Source organism: Amphiura filiformis, chromosome 6, assembly GCF_039555335.1.
Source record: "Amphiura filiformis chromosome 6, Afil_fr2py, whole genome shotgun sequence".
NCBI lineage: Eukaryota > Metazoa > Echinodermata > Ophiuroidea > Amphilepidida > Amphiuridae > Amphiura > Amphiura filiformis.
Window position 1 is genome coordinate 1,284,128 of NC_092633.1, and position 14,057 is coordinate 1,298,184.

General features: G+C 37.6%; 1 protein-coding gene across 1 annotated transcript in view; it reads left to right on the plus strand.

The window, feature by feature from the left end:
• Nucleotides 1–1,125: 1,125 nt before the first annotated feature.
• LOC140154799 (amine sulfotransferase-like) overlaps nt 1,126–14,057 on the plus strand; it is a 32,039-nt gene continuing 19,107 nt past the window's right edge. The window contains exons 1-3 of the mRNA XM_072177378.1: nt 1,126–1,210; nt 2,450–2,712; nt 4,889–5,015. Of these exons, the coding sequence (XP_072033479.1) occupies nt 1,126–1,210; nt 2,450–2,712; nt 4,889–5,015 (475 nt within the window). The remainder of the gene's footprint in view (nt 1,211–2,449; nt 2,713–4,888; nt 5,016–14,057) is intronic.

The following is a 14,057-nucleotide window of genomic DNA, read 5'->3' on the forward strand; positions in this document are numbered from 1 at the left end:
CCCCAAATATTTTGCCAGGGGGGATGGTCCATTCAATCCCCCCCCCCCCCATGTTGACGCCTGATAATGGGTTTCTGACCAAATTAACCTCATATTTGCCAATTTTAGCCCCCAAAGTGAACATTTTCGCGCGCTTCACGCGCATTTATTCTACTTTTACACCATATTTCATCAGTTTAGCTTCAATATAGCAAAAATTTTCACGCGATTTGCGCGCAATTGTACCATAAACTTATTCTGTTTCCAAAAGGTGCTGGATTGACTATACTTCAAGAATTTTTCCCAACTCCACCCCCCCCCCCATGTCAAAAAGAAATCTACGCCACTGCTACATTTAAATGTTACTCAAACGTTTTGAATAAACGTTTTAAGAATAGTGTTTATTGGTATTACAATTGTGTAATACCCCTGAGGGCGTCCCATGGACATGATGGATCAAATCTTATAATATTACTTAGTAATACGCTGGCGAAGCTACGTAATAATCCGATTAACTACCATAGCAATAGGTGAAAACAATTTATGAACATACCGCGCTGCACTGATACGTTCACGCGGTACCTCTGCATTGAACCATATCATGCTGACAGTGGCAGCGCCAGGAATTTTTTATTGGGGGGACAAAGTGAATTTCTAGGGGGGCAAAATTGGCAAATTTTGCGCAAAATTGCCGCAAAAAGTGGAAATTTATGTGATTGGGGGGGTTTTGCCTCAAAAGTGGGGAGGGGGGCAAACTGGGGGAAAGAAAAATATTTTGAGGGCAAATGCCCCTTGCCCCCCTTGTAGCGCCGCCACTGCATGCTGATGACTTGCACCTGTAAGATTAGTATCTTTGAAAAGACCAGTATTGTATTCAATCTATGATTGCAGTCATGCACAGGTGATGAGTGTAACCTGCTAGTAGTGCAGCGCGATATGTTCAAAATTGTTTTCACCTATTGCTATGGTAATTAATCCGATTAATTACGTAACTTCGCCAGCGTATTATAATATATTTCATTCTTTTCATCACACAGCATATAACACAAGAAATAGAAAATGGCTGATGTAAATGGCGAGAGCAAACGTCCATCCTTGGATGACATGAGGGGTGAAGTAGTTCATGATGGGGTACGGTTTCTTTGGATGGTTTCTGATAGGGCTTTAAAAGCTTTGAAAGATTATGACGTCAGAGATGATGACATCTGGGTAACAACATATCCAAAAGCAGGTATTACGAGATTCAGTTGAAAGGAATTGATGCGCTATGTATATGACGTCATAATGTATCAATTGACAGCGCTGTAGGAGGCAAGAGGCATATTCCATGCACTCTACCTATTTTAAAAGCAATAATATGTGATTTGCATAAAAATAGATTCCCATTTAAATAGCTACTGATCACATTGTCCCCATTTAATTTCGAGCCAAACAAATGAGGTAAAACGAGAAAATAAATTGCTATTTTATTCCAGAGCCTACAATGCGTGTATCATCACGCCGATCGTATCATTATCATGATTATTGGAGCTTCACGCAGCTGATGGGATGTACAAACAAGACGTAAGACGAATAGCGATATACACACAGTTTATGCGTCAAGATGAACAGCGCTTTCAATTCATGTATCATCTCACCAATCGTATTATTATCATAATTATTGGCGGAGCTTCACGCAGCTGATACAAACAGGACGTATGGCGAATAGCGTTATGCATACAGTTTACACGGCACGTCACCGATTCAATGATACACACGCACGCGATGTGTTAACCCAGCACTCCGGGCCCATCACTCGATCGGTGAATAAAACCGGAAACCGAAGATCTTCCGTTTTATTGTAAATTTTACTGTAATTCAAGCACTTCAGACTTAGTCGTTCACAGGGCATTTATGCACGCCAATCTGCACCAATTACCATTACAAATTACAATGGTGTAAAAAGTAGAAAGTACAATGGTGTAAAAAGTAGAATTGATGGCGTTACTGTGGCGCAAATCGCACATTATGGCTTTAACTGAACTTGTTAAAAATCAATTGCAGTTATCCACTAAATCTTCTAAAAATCATCAAAATCAAAAATCAGATTGTTGCTCTTTTTTGTCAATCACATTTTGTGGGTGTTTGATCGTACGCATACGTGTAGCTACATGCAATTGAGTTGAACGACGGAGCTTTATATTTATCAACACTGTCGCTTTCTTCACTTTTACCAATTTTACTTAATGCAAAATACAAATAACAAAGTTTACCTATCTCCCACTTCCTACCAATAATAAATCCAAAAGTTCACAAATATGTGACAGTGTTGACCCAGGTCTTACTGTAATATTCTTCATTTACACGCTCTAATATGCTAGGGGTGTTACAGCCCACAAAACAAAAAAACATGGCTAAGTTAAATTATTGTGGGAACAACTCCCTACCTACCATTTCAATCGTAACGCAACTTATTCTTGTGCAACTTCAGGAACACATTGGGCAGTTGAAGTTGTTAATCTTGTGCTTGCCGATGGACATGAAGAAAATATCGATCGTACTAAACAACCTTTACCAATGGAGTTTGACTTCCATCAACCAGGGTCTAAAATGCCTGACAATATCCCACGGTTCCCACCTGAAAATAGGATACCTCAGTATGAGCAAGGCAAGAGCTGGCCATCGCCTAGAGTGTTCATGACACATCTACCTGAACGTATGATGCCAAAACAGATTTATGAAGGAAAAGGAAAGGTAAAGGGGTTACCACCTACGGGTTATCACATCAACTGTTAGAACGAAATTAGTAGTGGTGGTGGTGGTGGTAGTGGTGGTGGTGGTAGTGGTGATAGTGGTGGTAGTGGTGGTTGTGGTGGTGGTGGTGGCGGCGATGGTGGTGATAGTGGTGGTGGTGGTGATAGTGGTGGTGATGGTGGTGGTTGTGGTGGTGGTGGTGGTAGTGGTGGTGTTAGTGGTGGTGGTGGCGGCGGTGGTGGTGATAGTGGTGGTGATAGTGGTGGTGGTGGTGGTTGTGGTAGTGGTGTTAGCGGTGGTAGTGGTGGTGGCGGTGGTGGTGGTGGTGATGATAGTGGTGGTGGTGCTTGTGGTGGTGGTGGTGGTGGTGGTGGTGGTGGTGGCGGCGGCGGTGGCTATGGCAGTGGAGGATTGAAACTGTCTGCATGTCAGCAGTTGCTGATATAGAAAGGACCCCCTTGCCCCGGGCCCCTTGCTAGCTTTCTAGCACAACAAGCAATAACGGTATCTTCTCGATGCCTACGTTCTAGCTTTGAAGGTGAACCACTTTTTTTGAAACATTACATACCGATAACCAAAACGAAACTGACATTGCTTGTAATATATCCGTATAGTGTAAAATACGGGCCAAAGGATCCGTCGGTAAATAAACATTTTGTAGATTATACGTGTGGAAACTAGGGTTTTTAAAAGCTTTTGACCCCAGGGGCCGAAATGTATACCTCAAAAACATTTCACCGGGGCCAAAGGTAGGTATAAAATGTTGAGCCTCGAGGACCCAATGTTACTTGACGTCAGAGGCCCAATGTTTATCATAGGCTATCATGAGTGTCGCTTAATTTTTTCTAGGGCTGTTGTCGACAAGGCTGTTAGCAACTTTTCCGATTGTCGACAAGCATGGACTAACACAAAGACTAGTCATAAAAAATATTAGAGATACGTTCAAGATCACAATATTGTTTACCATGAAATGACTTCTAGGTTTAAAAAAGTAATAATTAAGCACAAGATGGCAATGATAGATTGGATTAATAGACTTCATTTGTAAAAGTAAGTTAAACGTATAATGGACAGTAATATTTTGATGTAAATAAATGACACATAACTTGGTCTCTGAACTTCGAATATTTGTAATTCATTGGTGTATTGCTGTGTCGACAACTTGCCGACGTCGGATATTGAGATTTGACAATGAAAATTCTACTTGACAACAGCTCTTTTTCAAGTTCAAATTGTCCAGATTGGTATTATTTTCATGGTAAATTTTCGGAATTCAAGCCGCATATCACACCCTGTCCAAAAATCAAGAATCCCCGGATTTGGCCGGTACGTTCAGTACGTCTAACATTGGAAGAAAAAGGAATGGGAAAGGTCCAACAAAAAATATGTAGGGCTATAATTTGTACTTTCTCCAAAATGACTTGAACATACTTATACATTGTGAGTCGTCACAATCAAACTTGTTTGATCTTTGGCTCTCTGCTTCAATGTTTGTTATTAAAGGCTTAATGTACGATTTCCTTCACATTTTAAATTTGTCATAATATACTCAAAATGCTGAAATAATACTAGTAATAATGATCGGGAATGGTTTCTGTCCATTTTGAGCTGAAATAACGAGGTAACGTGAAAGAAACACTGCTTGTTATTTTGGCCGTTTAACACGCAGTTCTATGGGCGGACATAAAGTCATAATTTCTTGAATTATGACTTTATGTCGAACTTTGCTCTGTTTACCTACAAACACAACAAATTTGGCTGATTCCATTTAGGTGCAAGTTGTGACATGTGTAAACATTACAAATATGCCAAAAAAATCAGGTTTCAAACAAATTAACCAAATTCATATTATAAGATCGTACATTATGACTTTAATGACTTATCAACTAATTAAAATCAACTAATTAAAATCAGAATTAATGGTAAATTTTTGTTAATAGCCAATATTTCATCAATAATAAGGATTAACCAAGCAACTTTAATAGCCATATCCAAGGAGTGGTGCTCTAGCTCCGCTTCCCGTGCTCTTTATACATTATTAGTGTTTCTAGTTCACGATGCTCTTTTGGCAATGTTTGGTAGATTTATTGCTTATTGGCTAATCAATATAACGATTGATTGATTGATTGATTGATTGATTGATTGATTGATATGTTGAATGATTGTTGGTTTCCAGGTCGTATTTGTACTTCGCAACCCAAAGGATATAGCAGTCTCCATGTGGCATTTTCTCCGGCCTAGGAAATTGAACCCTAAACATGAAGAGTGGGATACATTCTTTGAACTGTACTGCACTGAGAAGAGTAAGTATGAGAGTATGTTTGGCTAAGAGCACAGTGGGCTAAGATTATAAGGTATTGCATATGTTTCATTTTCCCGTAAATGAGATTGCACCCGGAAAAAGAGTTTATCTTCAAGTAATATTATAACCAGTGCCCTCTTTGTTTCTAAATTCTGATTTTTAAATGCTTCAAACGCTTTAAAAAAGTCATACGGAAAGACAAACGCGGAGGGGAAAAACCGGCTATTGCATTTAAGAAATTGAATGCCAAAACTGTGACCTATCATACTCGGTGAAACTTCGCAAATGATTGGGACCAGACTGGTCGAACACCAAACTGAAGTAAAGGCAACTGATAACAAATACTAGTACACACGCTCAGAATGCAGAGCATCAGGAAAAGAACAGTCAAAATCAGCTACCGTATTCACTCGATAGTTAGCACATGTGCTTACTATCGAGGGCTTTTGAAAACGTGAAAAAAAAAAAAAAAAATGAACAGCGCCATCCACAAAAGTGACAAAAGTGTAAAGGGTTTTGAGCAAATCATCGATACACATAGCTATATACGAACAATTAAACCTACGAATTTGTGTGTTAACTACATTAGCTCAGTTGGTAAAGCGACAGACTTTGAATCTTCTTAAGAAGAGCCATAGGGCCTGCACTTTGGCTCGACATTTGGAAGGGGCGTGAATTCATTTTTGGATACGCCCCTATTATAATTAGGTAATACTCGACTCACACACATTCCCTATATTAATATGTATATACATGTACCACATGTAGTCAATCTGTCTGCTTTATCTGTATTGTGCCCCTTCTGAAGCAAATACGGTAGTTAAACACGATTTCATCAAACATTATAACAATAGCTCTTTTACAGTGTGCAATCATCCCGGGCAATAATTGGGCAATAATAGAGGATGTGCGTGAAATTATTGATTGGCTCCATACAAAGGAATTGAACCGGTGTCCTTCACCGTTATCATGGCACAATGCAGTGCATTCAATCAAACGTTGTCGTCAACCTATTTGATCGTATTTGTGCATTTGTTATGTGTGTGAGACGAGCTGTCGCGGTAAATTGCAATAGCTTGTAATCATGCTTTTGTTGAATGAATTTGAGTACTCCGCCATATTTACGGTATGATACGTCATAATCTAGGTGATTATTTGCATTGGATATCTTGAATACGCTGGTGAGGTTGTGTAATAATCGGATTAATGCTATAACAGTAGGTGAATACAAGTTTTGAATATATCGCGTTGCAAAGCCCCATTCAGTGATCACAGCGAAAGTAAAAAAAAAATCAAATTGTTACTTTTATAAAAATTTTAATGAAAAAATTGGCACAAAACCCAAGAAAACGGCAGTATTGACGAAGTTGAAGCCCCATTCAAATACATGTAGCTAATTTATATATACTGTCAGTATATAAATTACAGATTCACGTAAATGCATTATTTTTTGTCTTAAATAGGCCTACACGGCTTAGGGCTGAACCACTAGCAGAAGACACCAAGTTGATGTTTTATGACCTTTGACATTCTTTTGTGGCGAGTGACATGGTCAGTTCAATTCACGCCGAGTGTCCTTGACAGGTTTAACTCTGCTTCGGTGGTCATGAAAGAATTCAAAAGATAACCTCTGCCCCAACAATCCCAAGCAATTGTCTGAAACTGCTCTTCGGATGATGTATCATAAGAACTCAGTCGTCAAATGATGATAGTCATATAATGACCAAAAGATTATTACTGACTATATCATTGAAGACTGAGTTCCGCAGATCTTGTACAAAATCTGAATTTTGATGATTTTTACGATCGTCCGGATGAAAAAATCACTGAATGGGCCGTTAGTTCCTCCTCTCTTTACACTGGCAATATGGATCAAAGAAAAATAAAGAAAAAAATAAAGAAAACAAGAAAGAAAAAAAAAGACAAAGAAAAGAAACAATAAAAGAAAAACAAATATGAAAAGTTCGAACAATATTTGGTTTATAAAATTAATGTGACCGTGATGAGGCTCGAACTCACCACCTTCCGATTTAAAGTTCGAAGCGCTAGTGTACCAAATTCTGATGCCTTACCAAGTGAGCTGTGCTCCTGAGATACGAAATAAAAATAAAATAATACACTGTATACCTGCTTGTGTCGGTAATTGATTTGCTCAAATTCCATAATGGTACAGTGCAACAGAGCAAAAATGCCCAAAATTTTAAAGCTATATAATTTATGACCACTATACACTACACATAAAAATACTAATACAAGGGAATTTCAACGTAAGAATCCAAACAATTAAGTACCAACATGCACAGCTTTGTCCTTATATCACATTTGGGTTTTTAACAAAATGTTATCAAACCTCTACTGTGATTGGCAACTGCACAAGGCATCTCTTTGATAGCTGATCATGGCCATCCATTCAGCAAATGGCTACTAACTGACCTTGACAGGCTTGAATGAGCACTGTCATCTGCTACAAAACCATCACACTCTAGGACCTGGTCACTCCATAATGCTACAACTACAGGGAGCACAGTACTTTGACAATGGAGTGAAAGACTATTATTATTGATTAGGCGCGGATTTTAAAAGTACAGCTCCTATGCGTGTATAGCAAAAAATTGGAATAGAATGTTTGGAATCATGTAACTAAAGTACTAAATGCATTCTGCAAAATGCGCTCTGACCAATTTATAAAGCATTTCATTAGCTTTAATTTGACATATTGTTTGACATATTTTGAATTATGGTAAATCATTAAATAAAATATTTATTAATTAATCAATTATGTCAATTAATTAAAAATTTAATGCAAATATGCATACAAGAGCCATCTTTCTTGTAAGTTTGATTCTTATAACATACCGGTATCGTATTGCGTCCCGTTATAGTTGCAGAAAAAAATACGCGTGCAGGACATACATACGCACACACCCCCCACACACCCCCACCCAGAGGATCGTACTGTTTTACAATCTTATAACATTCATTGGCGCTAGTAGTAGTAAATTTCAATTTTCTTTACTTTACCTCACTTGTTCTGCTCAAAATTAAAAGGGACATATCTAGCTGACAGTAAAAGCTTACATTTGATGGAAATTATGTTTAACTATTTGCTTAAACAGCACAAAACAGATAAAGCAGACAAATTTACTACACATAGGCCCTATACATGTATGGTATCATGCCAGGGACTGTTTAAGAATATAACATTAGATTTATGATATTTACTTCGAGGACTGTTATTTATCAAAATGTGAAAAATATCAAATTTTAATAATTTGTCATAAAATTTGTATTATATCGTGAATTTCAAACAATGAAATTTATTTGATATCAGAAAGACATTCTTCGTATTCAGAATGCAATTCGATATGTCTGATGTGCTCTCATGTCCCACAAAAATACTATCGAAACGCTTAATTAATGGTTAATTTTCTTTTCTTGTTTTCTTTCTTTATTTTTCTTTGATTTATATTGCCAGGGTAAGGAGAGGGAACTAAAGGCCCATTCAGTGATTTTTTGATTTTTTTTCATCCCGACGATCGTAAAAATCATCAAAATTCAGATTTTGGATACTAGACTGCAGTGCAGTGGTTCAGCCGAAAACCGTGTGTCTAAGACAAAAAATAATGCATTTACGTGAGTCTGTAATTTATATACCGGTACTGACAGTATATAAATTAGCTACATGTATTTGAATGGGGCTTCAACTTCGTCAATACTGTCGTTTTCCTGTTTTGTTTTTTTACCATTTGTAATAAATTAAAAAAATTTATAAACGTAACAATTTGATTTTTTTTTCACTTTCGCTGGGATCACTGAATGGGACTTTATAGCGCGGATTATTCAAAACTTGTTTTTACCTACTGCTATATAGTATTAATCCGATTATTACATAACTTTGCCAGCGTATTCAAGACATAGGTTATGATAAGGATAATGAACTGAGTGCAATGCATTCGTCAAGATAATCGCACGCGCCGTGGAGTTATTGCATTTAGCTCGAGAGCCGATAGGCTCAAGAGCTAAATGCAATAACTCCATGGCAAGTGCAATTATCTTGACGAATGCATTTGCATGAGTACATTATCCGTCATACACTTTGAGTGTAGGCCTATTAAAACAATAGGCAATATTAATTGCTGCATTCATTATATTAGTTTTAATATTAGGGAAAATATCTTACATTTTAAAAACACCGTCAGGACATTGACCAGCTACGTATAGCATTTAACTGGTAAAGAAAATCAATCCCTGTTAAAGTTAGCTATCAATGGTATCGATTGCGCCATACGTCATACTTTAGTAACTTATTCACGCATGGTTTGTAACCAATTGACTTTATGTTGTGATCATTTAGAGAACTGAACCAGTTCACCTGGAAACGATCGATTTAGATGTCCGACTAGTACTACGGTGAATATCAACTGGACTTTATAGCTCTATAATTTGAACTTTAAAATCTACTTATATTAAAACACACGACATTGGGATTTAACAATTTGTTCAGTATTATCATAGGCCTTCAAACACATGTGTTTGAAGGCCTATAGTATTATAAAGCATGATCATGATATTATGCGCTAGAGTGTGTTTCCCGGGCCCGGCTATGTTATTTTAGATATAGGCCTACATGTATTTCATTTGTAAAATGCTGAATATTTTGCAATGGTGTCATCTTGTATAATTATGATCCACCTGTTTTTGGCCCTTTTTAATTAATAGAAGCTCGATTATTCTCATTTGATGTTTGATTTATTTGAGGTCATTAATCATAATTTATGACAATGATATCAGGGTGCAACTCTACTAGTCTTATTACAAGACTGCCCTACCCCAACCCTAAACTCCGTAAACGAGGACTGGACTCAAGTCTAGCGAGTTGCACCATTCGGTAATTGTACCTTATTATAGAACACCGTTTGTAACTATACCATTTTAACACCACAGAATGTATATTCGTACTTTTTTGATGGTATATATATCGAACAGACAATTAATAGTTATGTGACCTCTGTGTCGAAAGCGTCACCTAACTCTACTATATGGTTATGTGAAAGTAGTATTTCTAGTATTTGAGCGTGCACGTATTATCTAGAATCTATTGTTTAGCGTGCAGGTTTTAGATAATGCATTGTTTAGCGTGCAGGTTTATATAATTTGGGCTGTGAAGGGTAGTTCGCGAAAATAATGCACGGGAGAAGAATACATAACGATGAATAGAAACGGGCACTAGAAGTGTATGTAGGGATAAACTGTACATGGGTATAGAAGCCCTGCATGCTTTTATCGATTGGCTCCAAACAAAGGATTTGAACCGGTGTCCTTCACCGTAATCACGGCGCAGTAGCCTACAGTCCATTCAATCAAATGTTGTCAGTGTGCGAGACGAACGATGTATAAATCTGGAGGTCACGTCATCACTTATCATGCTTATTGTAAAAAGTTTGTCCAATGCATATACTGTGTGTATTGTTCCCGGGTATTGTCAATACAGTCAAGCAAACAGGTATTATATTTTGAAAAGGCCGCTATAGTATATTCACAGGGGTGTCTTGAATGGCCAATCATATGGGACATAATCAAATTGCAGTGACTGCTTCCTTTGTTACCACATGTCAGTCATCTTGTGATTATTGGACCATGTAAACCTGCAAAAAACGAGCCAAAGTGCAGGCCCTATGGAACTGAGCAGGAGTTCAAGGCTCGTTATAAACTTTTCCGTTGCTTTATTTTTATTTTGGTTTTGAGCTTTTCTTGATAAATTAAATCTTTGTTTTTCATTTAGTTTCTTTATTGTTTTTTATTTGCTTTATTTTGTTTTGTTGTTTCTTTTCTTTTCTTTTTCTCCTTTCTTTCTTTCTTGTTCTATTCATACTGGGGTCATGGGTTATTTATTCAAAACATACCTATATACGAACAATTCAACCTGCAAATGTATGTCTGAACCCCATTAGCTCAGTTTGGAAAACGCCGGACTTCGAGACTCGATGAAGTTCAAATCTGTTCAGTATTTCACTGTTTGGATTTTTTTTCTCTGCCATGTTTGTTTTACAGGTCTTGTTTTAACTACGAATATAGGCCTACATTTGACAATTCTTGAAGTTTTTTTTTGTGGGCTTTTTATTTATTTATTTATTTATTTATTTATTTATTTTTACCAAAGGAACAATTAGAGATCAGTTGGATTAAAAGTGGAGTGATTACATAACTCCTTGGTAACTGGATCACGCACCTTTTTAAAGGCAAATAAATACGCTCATTTCGTTCTGATAGACAAAGTGATAATCGGATTGCACGTAACACTTCGCTGGCGAATAATTGGATCAACTTTAAAATTTCACCCCTACATCCAATTTCATGCATTTCTACACCCATGCATGCTACACCTCAATGGCAGACATAGCTGCTGGGACACAATAGAACAATAAATGGCGTTGAATGCCATAGACTTTGTGTTGCGATCATATCGATCGTGGTGCAGAACTCAAAAGCGCGATCCAGCTGACAGTGATAATCGGATTACACGTAACATTTCCCTTGCGAATTGTTACGCATAGTCGTGCTAAAAGTCGGTCGATACATGTTGAACTCCGCACAATTCAGAAATACGCGTTTTGCTTTGAAAATTCTCGGTCAAATAAAAAACTTTTTTTCTCAGTAATGTTGAATAAAAAATGCTGAATAAAAACATAGTTCTTGGATATACATTTGAAAAAAATCCCGGTGTTAAAATTAGGCACGAAATTGTTTCCTGTTTGATTTTGGTAGGACTCAGCTTCGGAACTTAGTCCTCAATGATAGTCAGTCATTTATCTTTTGGTGTGATTATGACTATCATGATACATCTCCGAGGAGCAATTTCAGACAATTGCTTGGGATTACTGGGGCAGAGGTTAATTGAATCCTTTCATGACCACTGATGCATAGTCAAGTCTGACAAGGACACTCGGCACGAATTGAAAGACCATGTCACTCTCGACAAAAGAATGCATGCATGTCAAAGGTCATACGACACCAATTGATGTTTGTTATGCTCATCGAAATATCTGGTTCCCTTCATTGTAATGTCCTTCCATACTTCTCCAACCCACTTGGTGATCAGAATTCGTCTTTGGCTTGCTGTTATGTCATTGTTGGCGTATTTTTGGCCATTTAATCAGGGACTGGAAACAGATTATTGTCAAGCTATTGTTATCAGATTATCTTTTCGACCTTCGATTGTATGCGAGTTGCGCCGAGTGCGCTATGTTTGAATTTTATTATTTACTCATGTTGCCCTACTAAATATAAAAAAAAAACATCAAAATATTCCAATATCTTTTTTAAGTTATGTAAAATTGTGTAAAATGTCTATCCTTTGTCGAACACAATTTCTGTGTAGCATGGAAAATCATTTACATAGGATTTTGAAGACAAAATGTGATAATTTTGTGGAGATACAGATTGCTAGAACAAACAAAATTATATTTTTTCTGGAATGTGTACACCGTACGCTTGGTATTCCTACTGATTTCGATACTGAAATAATTCTTAAGATGATGTTCTTTGAAGATTTATGTTGGCATTTCTAGAGTCTGTCATTATAGGCAAACATGTAGGCTCATTTCGCTACAAGACAAGCCACGCGCTGTGTTGTAGGCCTAACTGTGCTTGGATTCGTACCAGGGTCTATTGATCAACGTATTATTCATGCTTGCTCAACTGAGGATAATTTGTAAACCAGCAACTCGCATGGTACAATGGGTGGAAGCCGTTTACAGTCCCTCCATATCAGTCCCAGAACAACGCCAAATATGGATTAAAAGACCTTTGACCTTGGATGTACAACAGCATGTTATGATCTAATGGGAAACTGTGCACATCAACAAACACCATTTCTATCAAAAAAGGCAACGTCTGATATAATTTGAAACCACATAAATTACTAGAGTTGGTTCTTCTCTTGGATTTGGACCAAGCTTTAGAATATCGAATGTTGCGTTTTGAAATAAAACAAACCAGAAATTTATCACCCATTGTAAAAGATATGGCACATGTACCGAATACATGTACATACATTGGCTGGATTTCCTGGCCCAGCCATGCTAACCACATAAGGAGATTATACGATTAACCTAGTGCAGCTATTGTCATAGCAGGGTATTATTATGTAATACTCCTGATCCATATTTGGCGTTCTCTTGGACTGCATATACGCTGGCGAAGTTACGTAATAATCGGATTAACTACCATAGCAATAGGTGAAAACAATTTTTGAATATACCGCGCCGCACTGATATGTTCACGCGGTACCTCTGCATTGAACCATATCATGCTAATCACTTGCACCTGTAAGATTAGTGCAGCGCGATATGTTCAAAATTGTTTTCACCTATTGCCTTGGTAATTAATCCGATTAATTACGTAACTTCGCCAGCGTATAGAGGCCTTGCATGTGACGCATCATCCCGTAAATATGGTGGACTACTCAAATGCATTCAATAAAGGCAAGATTGTAATCTACCGTGACAGTTTGTCTCACACACATAACCATGCACTACGATCAAATAGGTTGATGACAACATTTGATTGAATGGACTGCACTCCGCTATAACTACGGTGAAGGACACCGGTTCAAATCCTTTGTCTGGAGCCAATCGGTAATTCAGTATCGAAGTTACGTAATGTTACTATGTCAACGGGATCACGCGCTAGAGTAATGAACCACGATCGAAATGATCACCACATAAAGTATATGGCACTCGAAGGCATACCAAAGTAGCGCGATCCGGTAACCAAGAGAATTACGTAACCACTTCGATGCTGAATTTCATGCAGGGCCTCTATACAAGGTCCCTGATCCAATAAAGCACACAATGTAACAGGCACAATTGAATCAGAGCGGGATTTTACATGTTACACAATGAGCGTGTTTATAGTGAGACAATCTTTCCGTTATTTAGCTAAACTACCGCGCAGTCTAGATTTGCAATGGTTAGTAAAACATAAACAAATATAGACTGCGTGGCAGTCCAACTAAATACCGCATAATCTGGCTCACTATAAA